General features: G+C 31.7%; 3 protein-coding genes across 3 annotated transcripts in view; 2 read left to right on the forward strand and 1 right to left on the reverse strand.

Annotated features, from left to right (window-relative positions):
• Nucleotides 1-23,229, reverse strand: part of LOC144839116 (serine/threonine-protein kinase 33-like) — a 241,960-nt gene that overhangs the window by 112,987 nt on the left and 105,744 nt on the right. The gene's annotated exons all lie outside the window — the stretch shown is intronic.
• On the forward strand, nt 188-3,009 carry LOC144845710 (uncharacterized). Its single transcript, XM_078703174.1, has 5 exons — nt 188-301; nt 757-849; nt 990-1,038; nt 1,831-2,172; nt 2,380-3,009. The coding sequence occupies exons 1-5, from the start codon at nt 290-292 to the stop codon at nt 2,640-2,642; spliced, it is 759 nt and encodes a 252-aa protein (XP_078559300.1). The 5' UTR covers nt 188-289; the 3' UTR covers nt 2,643-3,009.
• LOC144838865 (CUGBP Elav-like family member 2) overlaps nt 3,494-23,229 on the forward strand; it is a 111,071-nt gene continuing 91,335 nt past the window's right edge. The window contains exons 1-2 of the mRNA XM_078694401.1: nt 3,494-3,614; nt 22,108-22,404. The gene's annotated coding sequence lies outside the window, so the exon portion shown is untranslated. The remainder of the gene's footprint in view (nt 3,615-22,107; nt 22,405-23,229) is intronic.

Here is a 23,229-nt window from a genome sequence, read left to right on the forward strand (position 1 = left end):
GAACAAGTATTATTTTTTTAGAACAATATATAATTTGTAATTAAAATAATCAACAATTTGAAAGAAACATTCAATGATGATTAAAAACGTTAAATAAAAAGTCACCTAATTAAAATAATAAACGAGTCCATATATTGCTAGGTTACCAATGAATTCTTTGTGATTGGCCGCGGTGGGGGATTCCCTTTGTGGTGGAAGAGTGAGTGACGTGTGTGTGAGTATGTACTTAAAACATAGAGGGCGCTATTTCACTTTCTAGTTTTGTTTGTTGTTTTTGTAAATTTTTAGCATGTGGGGAAAGGTAAGTCTACTTAAAAACCTGTTTTATTTCCTAACGTGTACATGTAAACATGATTTGACGTTCTAATTGAATTATTGTATCACATTTCGTTTGTTAAACTCTCATTCTAGGCGTAGCTAGCTATATACCTAGGTCCTAGGCTAGGACTAGGTAGGGACAGGCCTATACTTAGTTTTAGCCAGGCCTAGAGATAACCTCTACACTTCCCCACAGCCGGCCAATCGGTTATCCGAACCCGTCCTTTGCTATTCTTAGGCCTAGGAATTATTGTAGGTAATAGGTAATCATTATATTGTATTTTTATTAGATACTCTCTTATAACTATATTATGAAATTGCAAAATTCTTTTTTCATACCCTATTTTTTACATTTGTCCAAATCATCCCAATAAATAATATAATACTACTAGCCTAGTATTAGTAATATTATTTGTTTCCAAATATTTTAAATTTTAGAATGTGAAATCTGCTAACAGTTGGGAGACAGCTGATCTGGGAGATGATGCAAGACGTGATAAATTCCTCCGGTTAATGGGGGCTAAAAAAAAGGTACATAATAATGATTAATTCAACAGAACAGACATAAAACAACTGCTATACGGAGAAACAAATGATTATAATTTATTATAACTAAAATGAAAAATAAATTTTGATATCATTAATTTATGAATGTATCTTTCCTTTCATAGAGCACTGGAACTGCACAACAGTCAGAAACAGCTAAGCATACAAGAACAGGTATATTATTGGTGATCAATTAAATATGGATGATATACACCCAGCACCCTGTGACCGCTCCACCCAGAACCCTGGACCTCTCCATCTAGCACACTGTGACCTCTCCACCCAGCAACCTGTGACCTCTCCCTCCGTCCAACACCCTGTAACCTCTCTACCCAGCACCCTGCAATTTCTCCACCCAGCACCCTGCAACCTCTCCACCCAGCACCATGAACCTCTCCACTAACCACCATATGGCCGCTACACCCAGCACCCCTAGTTCAAGAAACATTTATTTATTCAATAATGGCATATTATTGTACAGCATAACATAGGTGTGTACAGTATTTAAATGAACAAGGTAATAAACCATCATGTTACCTCTCCACCCAGGGACCTCTCCACCCAGCACCATGTGACTGCTCCACCCAGCACCCTGTGACCGCTCCAACCAGCACCCTGTTACCTCTCCACCCAGCACCATGTGACCGCTCCACCCAGCACCCTGTTACCCCTCCACCCAGCACCCAGGGACCTCTCCACCCAGCACCATGTGACCGCTCCACCCAGGACCATGTGACCGCTCCACCCAGCCCTCTGTTACCTCTCCACCCAGCACCCAGGGACCTCTCCACCCAACACCCTGTGACCGCTCCACCCAGCACCCTGTTACCTCTCCACCCAGCACCCAGGGACCTCTCCACCCAGCACCCTGTGATCTCTCCACTTAGTCATGTGATTGTAAAGTGTTATTGAATACAATAACTATTGACTATTAAAATTAGAAAACATTTATTTTTCTCTCTTCAGAGGATGAAGAAAAGAAAATGCAGACAGAATTAGAGAGTCAGTTTCAAAACAGTCTTGACGCTAAATTAGCTGGACGAAGTAGAAGACGTGTTGGGTTCGGTTTCCAAGAGGAAGAAGAAGAGGAAATAAAAAAGAAAAAGGAGCTTGTGAAGCCAGAAGGAAAACACACACGTTTTGACTCAGATGATGAAGACGACAACAAGGATAATAAAAAAGAAGAAATTAAAGTTGAACAAATTAACGAATATAAGAATAGAAGTGAATCTGATGAAGAATCGGAAAGTGAAAGAAAAAAGAGAAAAAAGTTGGAAAAGCGCAAAAAACGGCAACATTCAAGTGAAGGTAATGATACAAAGTGTTTGGTCAAAAATTGACAAAATTTACAGGGTTTAAAATTATAAAACCGTAATGCATCCCAAGTACTATTTTTAAAACCCTTGATATGATTACTGCTTATTTTTTAACAATTATTTTTAATTCTGAAATTACTAGAAGAAGAAAGTAGGAGGTCAGAGAAGAAAAGAGAAAAGTCATATACAGCGTAAGAAGATGATAGAGAACTAAGCAGTAAGAAGAAAAAGGATAGAAAGTCATCAAGTGATAGCGAGACTGAGAAATTATCAAGTCACTCATCAAAGAAGAAAAAGAAGAAGGATAGAAAGTCGTCAAGTGATAGCGAGACTGAGAAATTATCAAGTCACTCATCAAAGAAGAAAAAGAAGAAGGATAGAAAGTCGTCAAGTGATACCGAGACTGAGAAATTATCAAGTCACTCATCAAAGAAGAAAAAGAAACACAAAACGGATAAATGAAACAAATTAGGGTAGATGAAAGGTCTCAACTGAAGTTAAGTCTTAAAGATTAGTTCTCACTAGGATGTAAGTGAATTGACTAATCACAAGAGATGCATTATTCAAACTGTTGCTTGTCATTGGTCAACTCGTGTTGCGTCTACGTCCTTGCATTACATTTCCTGTGGGAACCACGCTTAGCATTGAATTTATATTAGGAAAGTGTCACCTGGGAATGCAAATTTTCCCATAGTTTGAATTTGCTTAGTTAATGAACTTTCCATATTCAACATTGATTGTAATATTTTTTTTAAACTGCTACAATTGTTTTTTTTAATGAACTTTTAATTAACTGAAAACCATAAATTTTCAATAAGCTAGTAAGGAATTAATTGGTCATATGTGTTTAATTTGTTGTCTCTATGTCTCAGCAATTCTTTGATAGTTCTGTTTTTTGAGCAAGAAAGTTTGGCTGAAAACATTCAAACCCAGATGCAAGGATTTTGTGCGAATGTCATAAAGAATTATGATAAAATAAAGCAAATTGATTTAATGAGGACATACTAGAAATAAAACAACAATATTTTTTACCTTTTTCAAAGAAATACATTTTTATGATATTGTACAATTTATGCAGGGAGCCCTCAACCACAAATAAGTACACACAAACGAATTGAATGGAAAAAATACGTTTTAAATAATGAATTTTATAGGCCTATATTTTAACTGACCTGCGGTAAAAGTGAATAGTAGTCAGGTAATAATTTGTTTGGGTTAATTTTTCCGATTTTTTTTTTGCCGTACATATGTAATGTAGTGTAAATTTGGACCTCTCCTATTCAATTTCGGATTTCGCGCACTCGTCCGGCCATCTGCTGATTACATAATTACAATATCTGACAGATTTCGAAGTCCTGCATGCTGTTGAAAAGATTAAAAATTACTGTAAAAACTTAAACCCACACATAAGCTGCATCGCCGAAATCTAAAAGGGTAAATTCAATTTTAATTGTTTATAAAAATGCATTTTTAGTTGTCATTATTTAGTTACTAGGCATAGGTCACAACGATTGAATTGCCTAGGCTAGTAGGTATACTCTCTGCTACGGTCGATTTGTTGTTGAACTCCAGGCATTTTTCGATTCTTCCTGGCTGTTGTTGGATCAGGTGCCGTTTTCGGCCACCTCGACTTGTATGGACTATACCATTATTATGATAGGGGTGTGGTGTATTATGTTTTATGTAGAGAAGGGTGTCTATTGAATGGGAAGACAATACAATTGTTCTGTTATGTAACCTACAATACAGAACATCAAAAACTAGCAAGCATGTACTTTTTATAAGGCATGTTATTATTAGGTACTGTGTTACGGAATGCCAGAATTTTGTAACAATATTAACTATATAAGTAGGTATCTTACTTACTATATATAAAAACTAAACGAAACACTACAGTATAATCAAAATTAAAACATATTAAATACTATGTTATGCCTATCTGGATTTAAACACATTAAATTTTAGTACAATAGGATTCGAAATTAGAAAATCTTAAATACTAACAGTACAATCGGAATCAAAACATATTAAAAACGACTACAGTACAATCGGAATTAAAACATCGATCCTAAATACTACAATACAATCGGAATTACATGTTAAACTACTGTACAAAACAACTAAACTAAATATCACAATCGGAATTAAAAAATCTTAAATACTACAGTACAATCGATATTAAAATATCCTAAATACTACATTACAATCGGATAAATTACCAACACTCTATAATGTTGTGAAGTATGTAAAAGAATGTTGGCAAATGTATTCTAATCGGCCCAATCCTATCGGTAGATAAATCATATTTTTTATTTGCAAGGGATAAATCCCAACAACATGGATTTGAACCCAAGAACATGGAATCGGTAGACGAGTATAATTGAAGATTCATTGACATATAATTATATGTTTTTTGTTTGTTTTAATACTGATCACCTGATACATCTACATTTAATGCTAAATGTAAAACGAACTGTAGATACAGAAACCATGGAGAAATTCCTCCATGCAGAAACAAACTGGTAACAGATTCATTGACATAATTATATGTTTATTTGTTTTACTGACTACCTGATACATTTAATGTTAAATGTAAATAAATGAAACGATTATGGCAACAATTTTCTTGAACTAAACATAAATAAAACGAAAGAAATAAGGATTGATTTTCGAAAACAAAATTGGTCTGACAGTATACATTAATTAAAGGAAAGGAAGTAGAGATTGATAAGTATCTGGGAGTGTTTTTGACTAAAGCTTAAATGGGTGGACATGTTGATCATAGTTAAGGAGTTAAATACAAGGCTGTACTGCTTGAGGAAACTCGGTTCTTTGGGGTAAAGCAGGATATTTGTATTATAGAATGTTTATGTTTTACTAATCAGTGATGTTCTATTTGGGGATTGTATGTTGGGCTGGGAATATCAGTAAGGGATTGTAAGGGGGATAAAGACCGAATTGAGAAGGTGCTGGGTAGAGCGGGGAAAGTAATTGGTTTGTCTATGCAAATGCTTGACTCGTTTATACAGCAAACGGCTTGCCCATGTATTCCATTCTAGACACCAATCATTCTCTTCATGGCGACATTGTCAGCTCCGTTTTGCATTCGTTATTATAACGTTTTGATGCAAAAGTCGTTCAATTAGAACATGTATTTCTAAACAGAAGATGTTTAAAAACGTGTTTAAAACGTTTTAGAAAAACCAAACCTAAAAACACGCAATTTCAAACGCTCTGTTTTCTGGGAACAAAATGGTACAGATTCATTGACAAAATTATAATGTTTATTTGTTTTACTGATTACCTAATAATCAGTATGTGATAGATCTTATTAAATGTACTACTGTCATCTTTGTTAAATATGTACTACTGTCTTATCGTTAGATAAATTATATTTTTTATTTGTAACTGGAATAAAAACTAATTTCTTTATATACTTTCTGTATCTATAAATCCGTAAACATTATTCAATATCCACCTTAGGGAGTCCACCTAATATCCATTTTAGAAAAGGATACCTACAAATTATATAGAAATAAAGAGCCATAATATACTGTATTAACTTGAAAACTGAAATTAATTCTACAGCAAGCAGGGCGTAGTTGTTTTCCCTTGTTGCTGAAACATAATGCACTAAACAAAAGAACAAAAGCAGCAGTATTTTAACACATTAGCACACTCAATTAATAAATAGGACACCCCTATTTTCCCATCTTTTTATAATGGTATAGTCCATACAAGTCGAGGTGGCCGAAAACGGCACCTGATCCCTGTTGTTTTCCTACACACTTATGTTACATCGGGCCTAGGCCTAGCCATACTAGGCCTAGATTACCTAGCTAGGCCTATTCCGTACATGCATGGTAATGATTCTTTATTAAATAATATTAATAAGTTTTTAATTCAGTTTATTTAGACAAATGTAACAGTAGGCCTAGGCCTAGGCCTAATGCTTTTTGTATAATAATCTTTTCCCACTCCCCCCTCATCATCTCACATGTCTAATTCCTCCCTGGCATAGGCCTAAGTACTACTGCTAGGCCTGCCTATGAAGGCCAGGTTAATATTAGGCTTTTTTTTAAATATTATATTAGGTTTTCATTACGTTCTTGAGCATTTAATTATTTATGCAATTTGAAATTGCAAATTATTACAGTACGCATAAAAGACACACTATTTTGTTTTTCTTTATACTCAAGAAACCACACAAATATGCCATGTCCAAATAATTGCTCTCTAAACTTTGATTAGAAGTTGGTTTGATCGCATTTTGATGATGGATCAAAACTGTATAGCATACAGTATTATTGACCATGAGATGCTTAAAGGTTGCGTGATAGTAATGTTGACCTCAAGTCCTTGTTAATTGCAAACAAATCAAAGTGCCTATTTGAATAAGAATTATTATTGAATAAACTTGGGAATAATGTACATAATTATCTACTTGAATGTTTATAGTAGCTTTGCCTATTAATTATCGTTATCACCTTGAAAACAATCTATACTTGCTCCACTAGACCTGTGATAAATAGGCCTTAGTAATAATAGTGTTAACTGTTTTTGCTACTGTATTACTGTAGACCACTATGTAAGGTTTTACTAGCCCACGATCTCTACTGTACTCTACATATTAGTATTTTTTAAGCCAATTATACATTGGGGCTAGTGTGTGTGTGATTGCTGGTCACACATGGTTCTAGAGGTAGTCGTATCAATTATTATTAGGGATTATAAACTATTTATTTGTGTGAGCACTTTTAAACGCGCATCTTTCAAGATCACTAGGTTAGCCCAATGTGGTCCAATATGCCCTCCCCTCCTGTTTTGATGAGAAAATGATTGACTGCATTGATATTTTTCTCATAATTTGAACATGCAATATCTTGAGACAATTTTATACATTATAACAAAGCCGTTCGTAAAATTATTTTTGATAAGAAAAGAAAACTTCTTATAGGCCTCTTTCCTATAGGAATAATTTCACTCTGTTACACAGGTAGTGGCGGGTTTCCCAACTTTTGAATGTGACTAAAAATAAATCAGTTGAATTGAAGATGTATCATTTTTAAAAAACAATCTTATAGATTAAAGCTCTGTCAACACTATCAAACTTTTATGTGACAATAAAATGTGATGTGCCCATATGATGACATAATGATGTCATATCACTACCATACCATATTTGAGCTTATCATTACCATAATAGGCACATCATACCTTTTTTGTTGGACTTGTTTGATAGTGCACTGTATGGAAGGGTTTGCAAGCAATACTTTAAAGGAGTCCCCTGCTATTGATAAAGGTTGGTAGCACATAGAATAATGTTATGTAGCATTCAAAGAATGTTGTGTCAAAGGTCGTTAAATGTTGTTCAGATGTGCATGCTTCTTATATATTCATAGCAATAATTTAAACAAGCATGATTCTGTAATACAGTACATTCATATATATACACCACATTTCTTGAACTTCAATAAATCAATGCCACAAAAATAGAGCGACCGACATTAGTATAAAAACTAAACTTGTTTCTGAGTATTATTAGCAATCAGTAAATTGTGTCCTCTGTGGATGATTATGATTGCAAAGTTTACAAAATGTAATTTATATTTTTCGGTTTATATCATAATCGACAAATACTTTTCTTATACAGTATTTACAAAATCAGTTTGGAATGTAAAATTGGAAGGCAAAATTAGAACACATAAGACAAATAAAAGCAAAAATCAATATTTTTCCTTATAATTGCCATCACTAATTACCATGTTTTACCATAAAATAGTCCCCTTTGATTTATTATATCAATGTCTGGTACTGTAGTATATTTGAAAGCAAAATTTAGAAATTTTAGGCAAGAAGCACATTTTTATGTTCTCCCCCCACCCCCCTTCCACCTTTGAAATACTTGTGCAAGGGTTTTTTTACATCCTCCTGTCTACTATATTGGTAATACTGTATAAAATTCCAATTACAAACATATATGTGAATTTAAAGCTACTGCAAATCATTATTTAGATTATGAAATAAATGAATACAATTATTCATTCATTATACTACTAACTGTAAGGCGTTCTGTAGTACTGTACATTAGATGTCATTTGTGGCATTCTTCAACGAGCTGACAATAAAATCAATAACATACATGCCACCATGATGCTAATGAAAAAAATAATGTAAATTATGCTCACTTGTAGCAATTATTTATGCAGATACCGTTAGTAGTGCCATGAAGAAAATTAATGTCGTACATAATATTTTGAAACTATAAAAAGTATGAAATTATAGTATGATAGTGATACACATCGTATTTAAACAATGCTTGCGGTAACACGTATGTAGTTCAATAAGAACAGAGAAATCCAAGAAGTTTCGGTCTAGAGCTCTGTCTACACTATCAAACTAGTTTGTGTGTGATGTGCCCAAATATGGTAACGATTGCCAAAATATGGTAGTGATATGACATCATCATGTCCATATATGGGCACATCACATTTTTTGTCACATAAAGTTTGATAGTGTAGACAGAGCTTTATAATATTTCTACATGATTCAACTGTAAATATTATGAGTGATATTGCCAAAATACTATGTTTAAAGGGGTAAATAAAGGACCAAAATATGAGTAATAAGCAGTCAAAACATTTTACATAGAAATTGCCCATCATATCTCAGGATATTTTATGTATTTTTTTTTAGCTAACTTATTCTTCCTTCCATGATTTGCCCATCAAACGTGCGACATTATTTGGAAAGTGCACCCTCTATAATTGTTTTTAGACACTACCACTGGCATATCAAATGTATGTTGAAAGAAAGCATACAATGTAAGAAACAAATTAATAGTAATTTGAGGGCAAGAAAAAAGTCTCTCATACATAGTCATGTAAGATTCAATTGAGGACCTTGTACATTAGGAGCGGGAAAGTCGCACTTGGTGTCTCACACTGTGATATGAGTTTGAACTTCCACCAGAATTATGTACATAGATTGAGTATCACTAAAACTGAACATTTTAATTGAATCAATAAACCTTTTTTAATAATTAAAAACCAGGCTTTAGTTTCATATAAAATTTGTTATATCATAGTACCAAATTACTCTACTATAAATTCTCTTATCAGAATAAATATAACTAATGTTAATAGGCCTACAGCATTTTATATTGAAAATAAGGCTTTAAACATGCAGATGGCTAAAAGATCCATTAGCCCTAAAAACTCAAACATTTAAGATATAAAATTCCTTGAGGTGAATGGAGTATTCTATTGATTTTGATGTTATAGTACTGTATCTTTTGAAATATAGATGAAACCTACACTGGCAAGCATTCATTTTTTTTCCAGAATTAAATAGCAAAGCAAAATCAGGAAATTATTATTTATGTTGAAACAGAGGCCTGGTAAAGGGAATTTTACATTATGTACAGTATAGTATGCAGGGCTTGTAAAATGATGTACTCGATGTGAAAGGAACAACCATACTCTGTTCAAAGACCACTTTTTTATGTGTATATTGTAGTATATTGTAGTAGTCTAACCGATTCTAACTACAGACCAAAAATGGCAGTCAAATATGGTTCAAATTTATAAATCACACCTCCAGACAATATTATGAAACGGTGAATAAAAAAGATATATTTTATAAAGTAAAAAAATGTTGTTAATAATTAATCCCTTCAATTCAAGTATTCTTATTTATTGTTATTTTATAATGCTTTTATTTACACAATTAATTATTCTGTTCAGTGAGTTAATTTATTCCTACAAGTCTAAAGCTAGCTCTGTTTGACAAAAAAGTGTGATGTGCCCAAATCTGGTAGTGATATGGCCAAATATGGTAGTGATATGACATCATCAAGACCGTATGGCAAACCAGCTTCAGGAGGGCAGTGATTTCAGATTTGTACTTTGTTTGTTTGAGAGGAGGTCTGCTGTACCCTTTTGAATATAAATTTTTACCAGTTAATCTCAATGTTTTATTATAAATAGAATCGACCTTTAATTAATTGAGCACTGAGAGAGGACACAACTTTAAAATCTTGTGGTATTTCTTTATTTTCATTTGATATTTGTTTCATAAATCACCAACTGGGATGTGAACAGATGTCAAGACTCCTGATTGGTATCTTTGTGTGTAAACACACAGTAACACACAGTTGCAAGTCCATTTAATGATTAGATTCTATCTAATGAAAACATTGACCTCTGACCTGGTACGTTATGGTTTTCAATAGCTCCTCCTTACACCAATATTATGATCTTTAATTACTTGAAAGATTCGAATTAATTAAGGCTCTCCTACCTCTTATATTAATACTATTGCACAGTCGCAGGAGTCACATACCAGAAAGAAAGAAAGAATATCATTTATCAAAATATAGAAAATATGACTTTGATGGTTTTCGTTTTTATCTGTTTTAACTAAATACAGTAATTATTTGCTTCCAATATTTTAAAATTTAAAATCCCTTTTTCCTTCCACCCGTCTATGCTTATCAGTGCAAGCTATTCTACAAGTTAAAAAAGTCATTGACTGCGGAGAAAAATTAATGAAAATAATTCATGAATCTTAGAGAAGGAATTTAATTAGAAAAGTAAATGAAGACAAGATAGGATGATGACAAGCTAAGCAATTAGCAGCTGAGAAGAAAGATTATGAGAAAAGCTGTATAAAAGCCTTATAGCGCCATAGAAATACCATCAACAGAACGCTGTCTCCTAAATTGCATTACCAATGTAATATCTAGGTACTTATTACATCTATAAATATCACCTGCCGATAGTGAATATATCCTTTAGAAATATTTGCTATATTGTCTGTTGTGTTAACATAGATTTGTCTTACGGTCATTGAAGTTGTATTATGTTTTGCTATATTTCTGTCTGTCTGCATTTTTCTGTTTTGTAATTAATCAAAATAATTTGGATACTACTTTTATGAAACAAGTTTATCTGTCTCCCTCTGGAGTAGGTTGAGACCATCCATGTTTTAGTTGTATTCGTATGAATGAACTATTCTAGACTATTAGAGTATGAAACTTTTTAAAGCGAGGTACTCTCACTAGTATGAGACTGAGAGTCTTCCCTTCTTAAAGTGTTTTGTCTCTTTCAATATGAGTAAAGACACTCATCAAGGGTTTATCAGTATCAGCCTACTGTACCTTGACTGATGATAAAAACCCACTTGAGTTCTAGGTACAATTGCCTAGTGCTCAGGAAATTTTCATAATTAGGTCAAGCATTTTTATTGATCATAGGTTTTATTTAAATAGAAACTAGCCATATTCAATATTGGACACATAATATACATGTATTGCCTGCTTAGAGGCTTTATATAACATTCAACATCATCCGAGGGAAAATTAACTATATAATATTTTTCTCAAGGGATTATATTATCAAATATATTTACATATCTGTACAGTATCTATGTAAATAAAAGAAAGTGATTGGTCAAAATGGCAAAACATTACATTTGACCTATTGGTCCATGAAAAGTGTTATATTGGCTTGTTGGTTTAATGTCACTGGAATACACCCAATGAACATGCTTGTGGACATTCACTCTCACTCACTGTTGTTAGCAACACTGCTGTTTTGCTGCTATAGCCTACCATTCAACTTTTCATAATTAATTTTGATTGATTAGGTCTTGTTAATTATGAACCAAGCAGGGGAATGGTCAAAGAATGAAATATCACTTTACATGGCTGGTAGGGATTAATTAAGACTTGTTAAACAGTTGTGTGATATCTGTCAAATTCTATTTAATATCAATGAATGGTCATCTTAACAAGGTACTGTACTATGTAATGGCCCAAACCAACAATGCCAGAATCCACCTTGGAATGTGTCTGTGTCTATACCAAAATCTTTTTTACCATCATTTTGCATCATTTTATACCTCCATGATTTTATTCTACTGTACTTGAAACGGAAGAATGAGTGAACTTTTGGCCTCTACCACTATACCAGGAGAGATATCGTCTTTCCAGCCTGGTGGTAGATAGCTTTACTCTAGTCCCACAAAATGTCTTCAAGAGGAAGACGTGTGTTAGACAACTACATGTATCTGCTTTTCTTAGCTACAGTATACTATTCCAAGTTAAAAAGTCAATATTTCTTTTCAAAAATGAGAAATTGATAAATGGTTTTTTGTAGAGGCTTGGCATTTAAAATCCTTATTCTACTAGATAGTCACACGTAGCTTAGCAACACATGTTATTATTCGTAGATTATAAATTAATTTCATTTGATGATCACACCTGCCTTGAGTATGTGAATGTGAATATCACGTGGTTGTCGATCGCATCATTAATGCTGTTCATGTGAATAAAAATCAATTCTTTATTATAGTAACTAATGTAGTATAGAAAATCCATTCTTTATTATAGTAACTAATGTAGTATAGAATATCCATTCTTGATACAGTAATGCAATGTTCTCAAAGGCTTATTATTTATCATAGGCACTGAAACAGCAGAATGGATTGATATAACACTTTACAATACACACAAATCCTATATAATATAATGACAAAATGCACATTTTTCATCTAAATCACATTTTGACGTTTATTTTATTCATTATATTAACAATAGTATATATTTCCTTGACAACTAGAAACAATACGATGTGTCAAGTTGGTTACTATTCAAGAAAAATACAATAGACTAACCACAACCATATTGTATTTTCATGTGGTTGTATACTTTAGCATTGCATTCATAGATATTTTTGAATTTCAAAAAGGTACCAAACTAACCAGTTGTAATGCGAGTACTGCGTCATTTTGATCCGAATCCTAGTTTTATTTTGTGAAACCATGCATAAGTTCAACCAAAATAGTTTAGGAAATTGAAATACTGCCCCCTAGATTTATACATTTATGGTAATGTAATAAGTTAAAATCCTATGAGGTTTACAGAGTTGTACATGAAACTTATTTGGATAGAGTGCTGTAATTATATAATAACTATGTTGTGTGAATTATTTGTGAAATCGTGTAAAGTTCTAATGATTATTAGTGGAAAATAATAATAATTGTTCATTTAACAATGATCCTTGATATTGAAAGAGGAACACCATTATGTAATTATTATAATGTTTAAATGTAAAAAGACAATTTATAATGGCATATATTTATTTTTTGAATAATCATTTTTTTTAATTTAAAGAAATTGACAAAACAAGGTATGTGCAAATATGTAAGCACTTTCACTAGAAAGGGAGAATTAAATTGATCAGATATTGTATTAAACTAATTAAATTTCTAAGCCCTGTAGATCGCAGATCAAGTTGTCATGATGCAGTGGTTTTAAAACATCAAATGCAAAGGCATGAAGATAATCCTCCTCGTCTGCAGGGCGATTTAGAATAATCACCTTTGTACAAATGAAATGTTGGTTTAGAAAGAATATTTTCTGTATCCTAGTATTCAAGATAAATATCTATATTCTCATAGAAATATATTTTTACATCTCTATAATTATGATGTTAAGTACAGTATCAAACAAACAATTTTGCAAAAATGAACACAGTGGTATCAAGGTTTACAATTATACATTGCCATCCATGGTAAAATGTAGCATTTGTCAGAGAAATTGTTGAGTAACCAACCTTTCTACAAATACAGTAGAGCAGCCTGAGGAAAAAGGGACCAGGAAGGTGGGAACCTGTGGTAATGGTTCAGCTACAATACTATGAATCAAGCACATCAGTACAGTAGCTTAAGACAAAGGTAAAGTTTGTGGTTTCCAACCTGCTCTTCTTACTGAGCAGAGAAAGAAAGTTTAGTTGAAGCCACATCTACGAGCTGAAAACATCTGGAAAGTGAAGATGTCTTCTATGAGCTGAGCATAAGTGGAGATCTCTGGTTGTCAGAGAACAATTTGCTCAGGGAAAGTGGATGTCTGTGGTCAAAGAACAACCAGCTCAGGGAAAATGAAAATCTGTGGTCAGAGAACTATATCGAGATAAGTGGAGATCTCTGGTTGTCAGAGAACAATTAGCTCAGGGAAAGTGGATGTCTGTGGTCAAAGAACAACCAGCTCAGGGAAAATGAAGATCTGTGGTCAGAGAACAACTAGCTCCAGATAAGTGGATATCTGTGGTTGTCGGAGAACAACTAAATCAGGGAAAGTGAAGATCTATGGTGTGTGGTTATTATAGTTACTGTAGCCAAAATACTACTGTATGAGCATGGGAGGAGCACTGTAGTAAAAGTGGAGATCTTTGGTAACCAACCTTCAATTCGTTGAGAACACCAGAAGACAGGAAAATAGAAAAGAAGAAAATACACGTTGTAAAACTTAAGGTGTCAACTACAACTATTTAAATAGAAAGATTTTTTCTATGTTCATCATTAAGATTTGTGAAGGAAACAATAAAAGTGTATTTAATGAGCCTCAACTTTATGTAGTGTGACTACGCTATACAAAATGTTAACATTTCACTGACATTTTAATAATAATAATGTGTCTAGTTACAGTCAATTATCAAATCATTATAAATCACATCTTTGTTTATCCCATTATATTCACAATGTTTTCTTTATTAGAGTCTCCTCGGATGAGGACTTTAAACTTTAAGTCCAGTGTACACATCTGGTTCAATTTGATATTAAAAAGAAACAATTAAAAAATCAATTATATAAAACTATTAACATTTCAAAATGAAAATAGAATATGGTATAAAAAAACACTGAAAAAAATATAGGAAATTGTTAAAGGTTAAAACATCGCAAAAACAAAAAATCCTCTTGGCAAAAAATTGGCAACCAAATTTCTAAAACAGCTTTTCCGAGTTGATTAATTTGTCTGTGTCAGGGATTTGTCTAATCTCATCTCTTAGTTTTATATCTAGTCTATACTCCAAACCATAAGGTTGTTTTAAATACTGTTCTAAAAAAATGTAATATAATGCAAGTATAGTTTGTGATTGATTAATATATGATAATTAATCATGAAAATACAGAAAATATAATTTATATTTATAATAATTACTTTTCCATTGTTTTCTTTACTTACAATCATTGAAACCACAAATGATAGGCTTTAGCGAAACCAACATTGTTTTAACGACCTATTTTACTCGCCAATTACTTCCGTTTTTTATAACTTTACAACCCACAACCAATAGCTATGAACATGTTATAATGCCCAACAACTTCCTGTACCATACTTGTAATGGAAGTCTTAACATTCACTACTTCCAGTATTAGCTCATTTTTGTATTGATATAATAATACTTGATGTATTTTATTTTTTGTCAACTTATAATTATAATTTGTTTTATTGTTCAACTTTCTAATTGGTGCCTTGAGTACCGATGAAATAAAATAAACAATAAAAACAAGATTTTTATTTATTTCTTGCTCTTAAATTGTAATACAAGTACGGAGACTTTAGTAGAATAAAATAAATCTCTTGTTAATAATAATAATTTTTATAATTTGGGAAAAAAAACTTGCTCATAAGAAAGTTTGTATCATTTGGAAACAAAAGCAAATATTTTTTCAGTGAAAATAAAGTTGTTAAAAATAATATGAAAAAATAAGTAACTATCAAAGCAAAGTGTTCTCTGTTCTTGCCAATTTTATACTTCAATGTATATTTCTCTAAATCTTAAAATATTGAATTAAAGTTACATCGCATAAAATATACCAAAGCAGAGCCTATAAAGAAACTTTGTTGGGATATTTGTCTAAATTCCAAATATGTTTTTAAAATAACAAGTCACGATTACAAATTAATAAGAAAAATATACAATTTCTTACGTTTATGGAATAATTCAAGAGATTCTGTAGCAAAATAAATTGCCTTTTGGCTAGAATTTCACATTTTTTATCCACAGAGAAATGTTTCTTCTATCATTGTGTTTGGAACTTTAAAGCGATTCCGGCTCATTAACAGAAATGGATCAATCTCTCCCACTATATAGTATTGTACCATAGGCACAATAACATCATTTTGTCTACTTTGAAAAATCACCCAATACCATAGGGCATTCTTTGAATGAAAAAGTGTAATTATTATGAAATGATACATGCTTGTTTTCATTTTGACAATGGCACTGAATATTAAAAAGGAACAAAAAACTAAAAGTAATTTTGATAAGTGCTCTTGATTTTTTTAAATTTTATTTTTTTTAAAATATTTGTATAATATTCAGTATTTTTCAAATGTGTATGTATTGGACTCAAACTATGTGTTATTTTGTATGCTGATCTGTGATCAAGGGATATTGTAGTCAATACATCACTTCCAAAGCATTTAATTTTGATTTGAAAGGCAATATTCTTTTTTCCCCTTTTTGTTAACAGTTCTATTTGCAGTTGTGGTGCGTTTTAACTTACACAGTTGACATTGTAGTTTCTAAGAGCATGTGGGCTTCATTACTATAGTGCCACATCAAATGTGAAATACATTGTTTAAAATTTAACTGCAGCGGTGGTGTTTTACTTTGCCTCGCAAGTTTAAAAATAAGAATTTCACTAAGAAAATATTCAGGTCATTCCCAATAAATTTAAAGTTAATCTAAAAATGTTATTGATACTATATTGAAAATTATTATTGTTTTTTGTGATTCTTCATAAAAGGTTTTACTAATATATTGAAAAAAAAACCAGAAATGGTGGCCATTTTGTAGAATATCACTTTGCTGTGGCATGATCTAGCCTTTGGCAATTATGTTTTTGCTATTATTACCAGTATTCTATCACGAGAAAGGTAAGCTTTAGGGCTTGAAATATTATGTTAAAATATTTGTAGGTCTACAAGACTAAGTGGTTATGACCTCACCACCTGTGCCTTCTTCTCTTTAAAAATACATTAATGCTACTTGTTCTTTGAAATATCAGAATATGGATGATACAAAATAATAAAACGTTCCATGATTGCGGTATAACGGTGCTATGTACGCTTCACTTTAATAATAATAATAATTCCTGGATTTATATAGCTCCTCCTGTTGTTGGATCAAACACGTATCATGGAAACATACTCCCATATTAATGCAGCTAGTAATCAGCGCAAAGTTGTGTCTTGATCTAACCGGTACCCATTTATACACCTGTGTGGAGAGAGGTAAACATAAGTAAAGTATCTTGCCTAAAGGATACAGGCAATGTGACGAGAGTTGGATTCGAACCTCGATCTCACGATCAGTAGTCAAACGTCCAACAAGCGCCCCACGCCCTTACTTTAAATGGAAACACAAAAACAACCGCTAACAAAACGGACCGCAAACAGACCTGCAAATGCATCATTTAAAAGGAATCCAGATATTTATAGCTTCAATTTATAATAAGAATATATTATTTTAAAACACAGTATCCCTTTATGCATGTGTTCAATGTTTAAATCTACTCTACCCAGAACGAAATCTTGAAATTGTTGTTAGTTTAATTGTTTCCTGTCCGTCCAAATTTTTACGAGGCTGTCGTTAGTTTCGTTAATCCACCTACAGACCAGACTATAATGAAAGCCCTAGGGTTTATAACGCAAGTCAATAAGTTCAACAAATTGTGAAATGAATGTTATTTTTATGCATTAAGTTGCATATCTATCGCAATTTCAATTTTTTTTATGGATGCTCGGTTAATTTCATGCATGGCTTGTATTAACTTTATAAATTAGTATTTTGAACATTTTTAAAGTTTTATTTTTATATATAAAATAACTATAAAAGTATAGCAAACATGATCAGATTCATAGGCAGAAAGTTGCATATGTCTGCATTCTTTGAATACATGCCCTATTATTATAGACCACCGCTACTGTAAGTCCTAGTTAAAACAATTTGAAGAATTAGTCTTATTTAAATAAAAAGTTTATATTAATTATTAATTTATCGCAAATTGCTTGATTTCGTGAGGAACGTCATTGCACAATGCATGATGGGAAGAGTTTGGGAGCAAAGGTCACGATGCATACGCACAAACAACAAATCACGTAGGTACGCATCATGATGTTTGCTCCTAAACCCTTGCCACCATGCGTCGCACATGCTATTATTTGCGATAAACCTTATTTGGATAGAAAATATATTGATTCAATGGTTTTATCAACTATAGGTTATGTATACTACTGTATGTAGGTGTAGCCAAATCCATATCTAGGAAAGTTCGTAGTATTATATTATAAATATTAAAAATGTAGTAAGCAGCTGAAAAGATTATCTATTGAAAATTACACGTTTCATAGTTTTCCTATAAAGACAATTTCTATTAGCGATATTTGTTTCTATTTTTAAATTGAACTGAAGACAGGAAAGTACATTTAAGTATGTCTGCTCTAAAGAAGTGTTTTATGATATTAAATTATAATTAGAAATGAAGGCACTTAAGATCTGTTTACATGAAAGAGAAACTCTGGGAAATTTAATTTGTAAAATATAAAATTTTATAAATAGGTTTTCCTAATAATTTTTTTCTAGTTGCAAACGTCGCATTAAAACATTTTCCAGACTTGTTTGTTTTTCTTTTATTTTTAAAATTTGAAGTTAAAATGTTATATATTTACGTTTAACTGTTCAGAACGAAACTATTTTTCTTAAAGAATTATTAGTATTTTTTTTATTATTGTAATTAAATAAAGTAACCATGAATAAACTACAAATGTAAAAGGTATTGTAAAATTTTTATGTTATAAAATTATAGCACTATTAAAATAGTAATGGCATCTCAAAGCCTTTAAAGCAAGTTGGACGGAATTATATGTACAGCACCTTTACTTAAAAGATGGTAGTATTTTCACGCTAAAAATCGTATAAAAACACTTAAAACACGCTTAATTTTGAAATCACTCACCCTAGACCTTTCCAAAAACTGCTTCACAATTTAATGATGTCAAATAACTTCTGTTTTGTTTTTTTTGTAAATGGTAGTACTAGTAGTACAGAATACATTTCCTAAAATGGAAAATATAAAAATATCCCTCCACCCAATTGATTGACAATATCTTCTGATATTCTTAAAAGAATTTGGAAACTTTAGACCTCAAGAAAGTCTGTTTTTTTTATAGAGTTTCTGGTTTTTATAGAGTTTCTGGTTTTCAGAGAGTCCGGTATTGGGAAAGTTGACTGTAATGTAATTATAGTGGTCATGAGGCAACACAGAGTATTGATATGCTGTTAAGAATATCAGTGTTTAAACACATTATAATGGATAATGTAAGATTATTTTACTAGATGGTTTCAATGTTTGATAAATTATGTTTAGAAATTGTATATGACAAGATAAATCATATCTCAACTAATCTTTACATCTTAGGTACTGCTAAATTCAGATTGTGTTCCATAGATATAAAGATTGACGAATAATGTGTCTTTGTAAAAGAAGAATACATACAAATATGGGAACTTCAAACTTGATAGGTCTTGCAGAAGCCATGGATAACTTTAACAAAAAATAGAATTACAAAATTACTGTACCTACAGTAATACCGGATGTAGCAGGTTCTCCATTTTCGTAGAGTATGGTCTCCCTTTTCATATTGTACTGTAGGTGGGTCCCTTCCTTTTCATATTATTTCTCAGTTCTCGGGGTCTCGGGTCTCTCTACATTCGAAATACCCGTACCTTACCCAGCTGGAAATGCAAGTTTTCTTGAACTCCTAAAAAACGCTCAAAAAACTGTATGATCAAAGAACGATAGTATTCTAAGCTCTCATAAAAAAAAAACTTGGAAAAGTTTGTAAAGTTGAGCAATTACTTTGAAGTCATTAGAATTATGCATGCAATGTTGTCTAATAAATCTTGTTTTAATTACATGTGACATCATAAATCCTATAAACTCAAATAATGTTTCAACAAGTTTATATGTTTAGAATTTTAAATTCAAATGTGTTTGATCGATAGTAAGAAGAAAAGGTAGTGATTGAAAAGGTGAGATTCATGAGAAAAAAAGGGGGTAGAATATTTATACATTAAATGCCGTCTTTTAAGCACTGCTACTGCCATGAATTTCAGATATTCATTTCTTTTTTAAAAAATAGTCAAATAAAAAAAAAATCTGCAATTTTTCATTAGTTAGGCCGTTCAACTTGATGTTACCATATTTCTCTGAAAAAAGATGGTCAACAAAGTTGGTGGCTATATCATGGTGGATGATATGATATGGCTAAATGGCTAAATCTTATAAGTTGAATAAAAACACCAACAATATCTGTAACTTCTGTAAAGTTATGCATATTTTTAGGCATTTGATACTTTGTTTTCTCACTTCATTTATTTTTCATAATTTTTTTTCAATACCTCTCCATTTATAACATTATGTACATCGTACAAAAGAATAGAGATTTCACTATGTAATGCCAACTATTTCAACAAAATCTTTTAAAAAAATTCACAATTATGAAACATATTGGTAAATTGTTTTGGAAAGAATTTAATTTCTGTGACATCTGCTTTAAAAAATTGTTTAAAAAAAGGTGAACATTACTTCTTCAAAATTTTTCCAATCCTAGTGGAAATCCCATCTGCTCTTTAGAATATATTTCTCTTTCCGAAAAGATAAATTGTATTTATGAATTGTATGTGACAGCCTAAATCCTATGTAAAGTTAACATATATTAAGAGATGGCTCAAGATTACAATTTTACGATCGAGGAGCTGGGTGATTGTCTTGTACGGGTGACATATATTTTGCTACCTACTTTGGCAATAGTGTCAAGTATGGCTAGTAGTAAAAAAAAAGGATTTTGTTGTGAATCGGATATGTTTCATGTAGAAATAGGTTTTTTTTTATTATCATACATAGATTTTATATCTAAAAACATGAATGAAAAATGCAGGGCTATTTGAATTTTAAATGTGAAAAACAAGATAGAAAGACAGTTATAGTAACAGCAAACCAACACAGTTTTTTTGTTGTTCAATCTTTATATTATCTTCATAATGTGAAATTCTACAAGATTTCTGAAAAATATCAATATCATGTTTTTTGGAAGATAACAATTTTGTGAGAATAGTAGTATTATGTACAATAACAAAGGATGTAGTGTTGATTGACAGTTATTTTATACACAACTGTATTTTGTAGACAATCTTGTACATTTCAAATCTCTTTCTTTCTCATCATGAGGAGTCCCCTCATTCATAAAACAATTAATGGTGTCTGACACATTCAAAAAATTTAATTAAAGATGATTATGACTATAAATAAGATCACCCGCCTCCAAGACTCGAATCTTTCACACCATCGCTTAAAGATGTCCACTTTGACCAAAACTCGACAAAAAAATTATTTACCTTAAAAAAACTGTAATTTAAAGTAAAAAATAGTCAAATTGACTGCCAGCCAATGGGTTTTTGTTTGAATTTAACCCTTCGTTTTGTCATTTTATAAAGTAAAACATTTTTTTTTTCTACAGAACTGATTAACTTTATTAACATTACAAAATAACCTATTCGATTTTGATTTAGTTAATCTTCATTTTTCATGTTTTTGGGAGACAATACATCTTTAACAAAAATAACAGATCCCATACCATAAGATATGGACAAAGTAAATACGTTTTCATAAGTCCATTATAAGTAAATATAATTAAGCCATATAATATCCTTAATTATATAATTTATAGCACTTGACAAGTACATTAAAAAGTGGGTCATGGATGTACAGATGTGTGCTATATTTAGTTTATGTCTAATATGTATTATGTAGTTCATTTCACACATCAGCTGTGTTGTTGATGAAAACGCCTTCTATTCCAACAGTATAAATTATCCTTCAACTCCCAATTGTAATGCTGCTATATGACAAACCTGGTCAAGTCTACCTAAACTACTGAATGGTTAATTCCACTATACAAGTGAAATCACTGATGCTTACTATACTACAGAGATTCTTGCATACCACGTTTTGTGCTTGAATGACCGTGTAGAGACTGCAAGTTCATTTACAATCTATTTATTCTGTATTTTAGGAATGTCAGCACTGTTTTGCCGTGTGTAACGCCGTGAATGAATAAAATATCAACGGGAAAAGTCAGGCTAGGCTAGCTGTACAGTATTTACATTCAGTGGCAACAACCAAGCAGAATTAAAGGAAGTCTGTGTACTGATATTACAGGCTAGTTGAAATAAAGAGGTCTATGTTTAAAGATCTTATCAGATATTCAGCGGAGTCAAGCTGAGTTGGACATTTTCTGTGTTGTATTTGTCTCTATAAGCGGGAGAATACTGCTTGATGGTTTTTTTCTGAACTGTGTACTCATCCAAAGGTAGGATTTTTTATATTATACTTGATTAGCCTACAAAGATCAAATTAATTACCATTATAATTGATTAGCTTATCCAATTTGTGTCTGATTAAATTCAAACACCAGTTTATGAAATGCATTTAGTACCTATGATACTAACCCCTGGGATGTACTGCATTGTACCAGTAATAGATGTTGTAATTCGATACATCCGTATTCTTTTCCAAATTGTAATTAAATTTATTAAAACGGTTCTTTAAATTGGTTATCAAGACTATTGTTGAATAAAGAAGGGGTGTAATTTGAGCACTCTCTTTCGACTGATTGATTGAATGTTGATAAATTGAAAACACATCAATTATATTAACAGTACTAGTACTACAGTATAATGAACTGTATTATGAACAACAGTTAATATAATAATATAATAAAATTAATTAATTTAATAATAAAATGGACATTTTGAATGTGGATAGATTCCTGGCAAACACATTTTCGCTTAGTGTGGACATGTACACTCACTATCACAACTTGGAAGAGTGATGAGTATGCAGTAACACATTGTACTTCTAGTACGAAACATGTTATGTTATGTTATGTTTAATTCGAAACAGCTATTATTTCCAAAAACCGCAGATCCGACAAGGATCTGATCGACAATTGGGATAGATGTGTATGCTGATGAATAATAGAGTAATTCAACAGATTTTCTTCTAATGTACTTAGTACTACCATCTTTTACTAGAAGCAGGATACAAGTGAATTCATTAAAGGTTTTGCTAAACAAATTACCTAGCCTTTACAATTGTGCTATAGAATTTCTTTTGTTGTTCTTTAGACCCTTAA

Source organism: Antedon bifida, chromosome 1 (genome assembly GCF_963402885.1).
Source record: "Antedon bifida chromosome 1, ecAntBifi1.1, whole genome shotgun sequence".
Lineage (NCBI taxonomy): Eukaryota > Metazoa > Echinodermata > Crinoidea > Comatulida > Antedonidae > Antedon > Antedon bifida.

Excerpts from the sequence above, each read along its gene's own strand:
- LOC144845710 (XM_078703174.1), top strand. Across the intron at positions 850-989 it reads TAATGGGGGCTAAAAAAAAG|AGCACTGGAACTGCACAACA; the intron begins GTACATAATAAT and ends TTCCTTTCATAG. Across the intron at positions 1,039-1,830 it reads AGCTAAGCATACAAGAACAG|AGGATGAAGAAAAGAAAATG; the intron begins GTATATTATTGG and ends TTCTCTCTTCAG.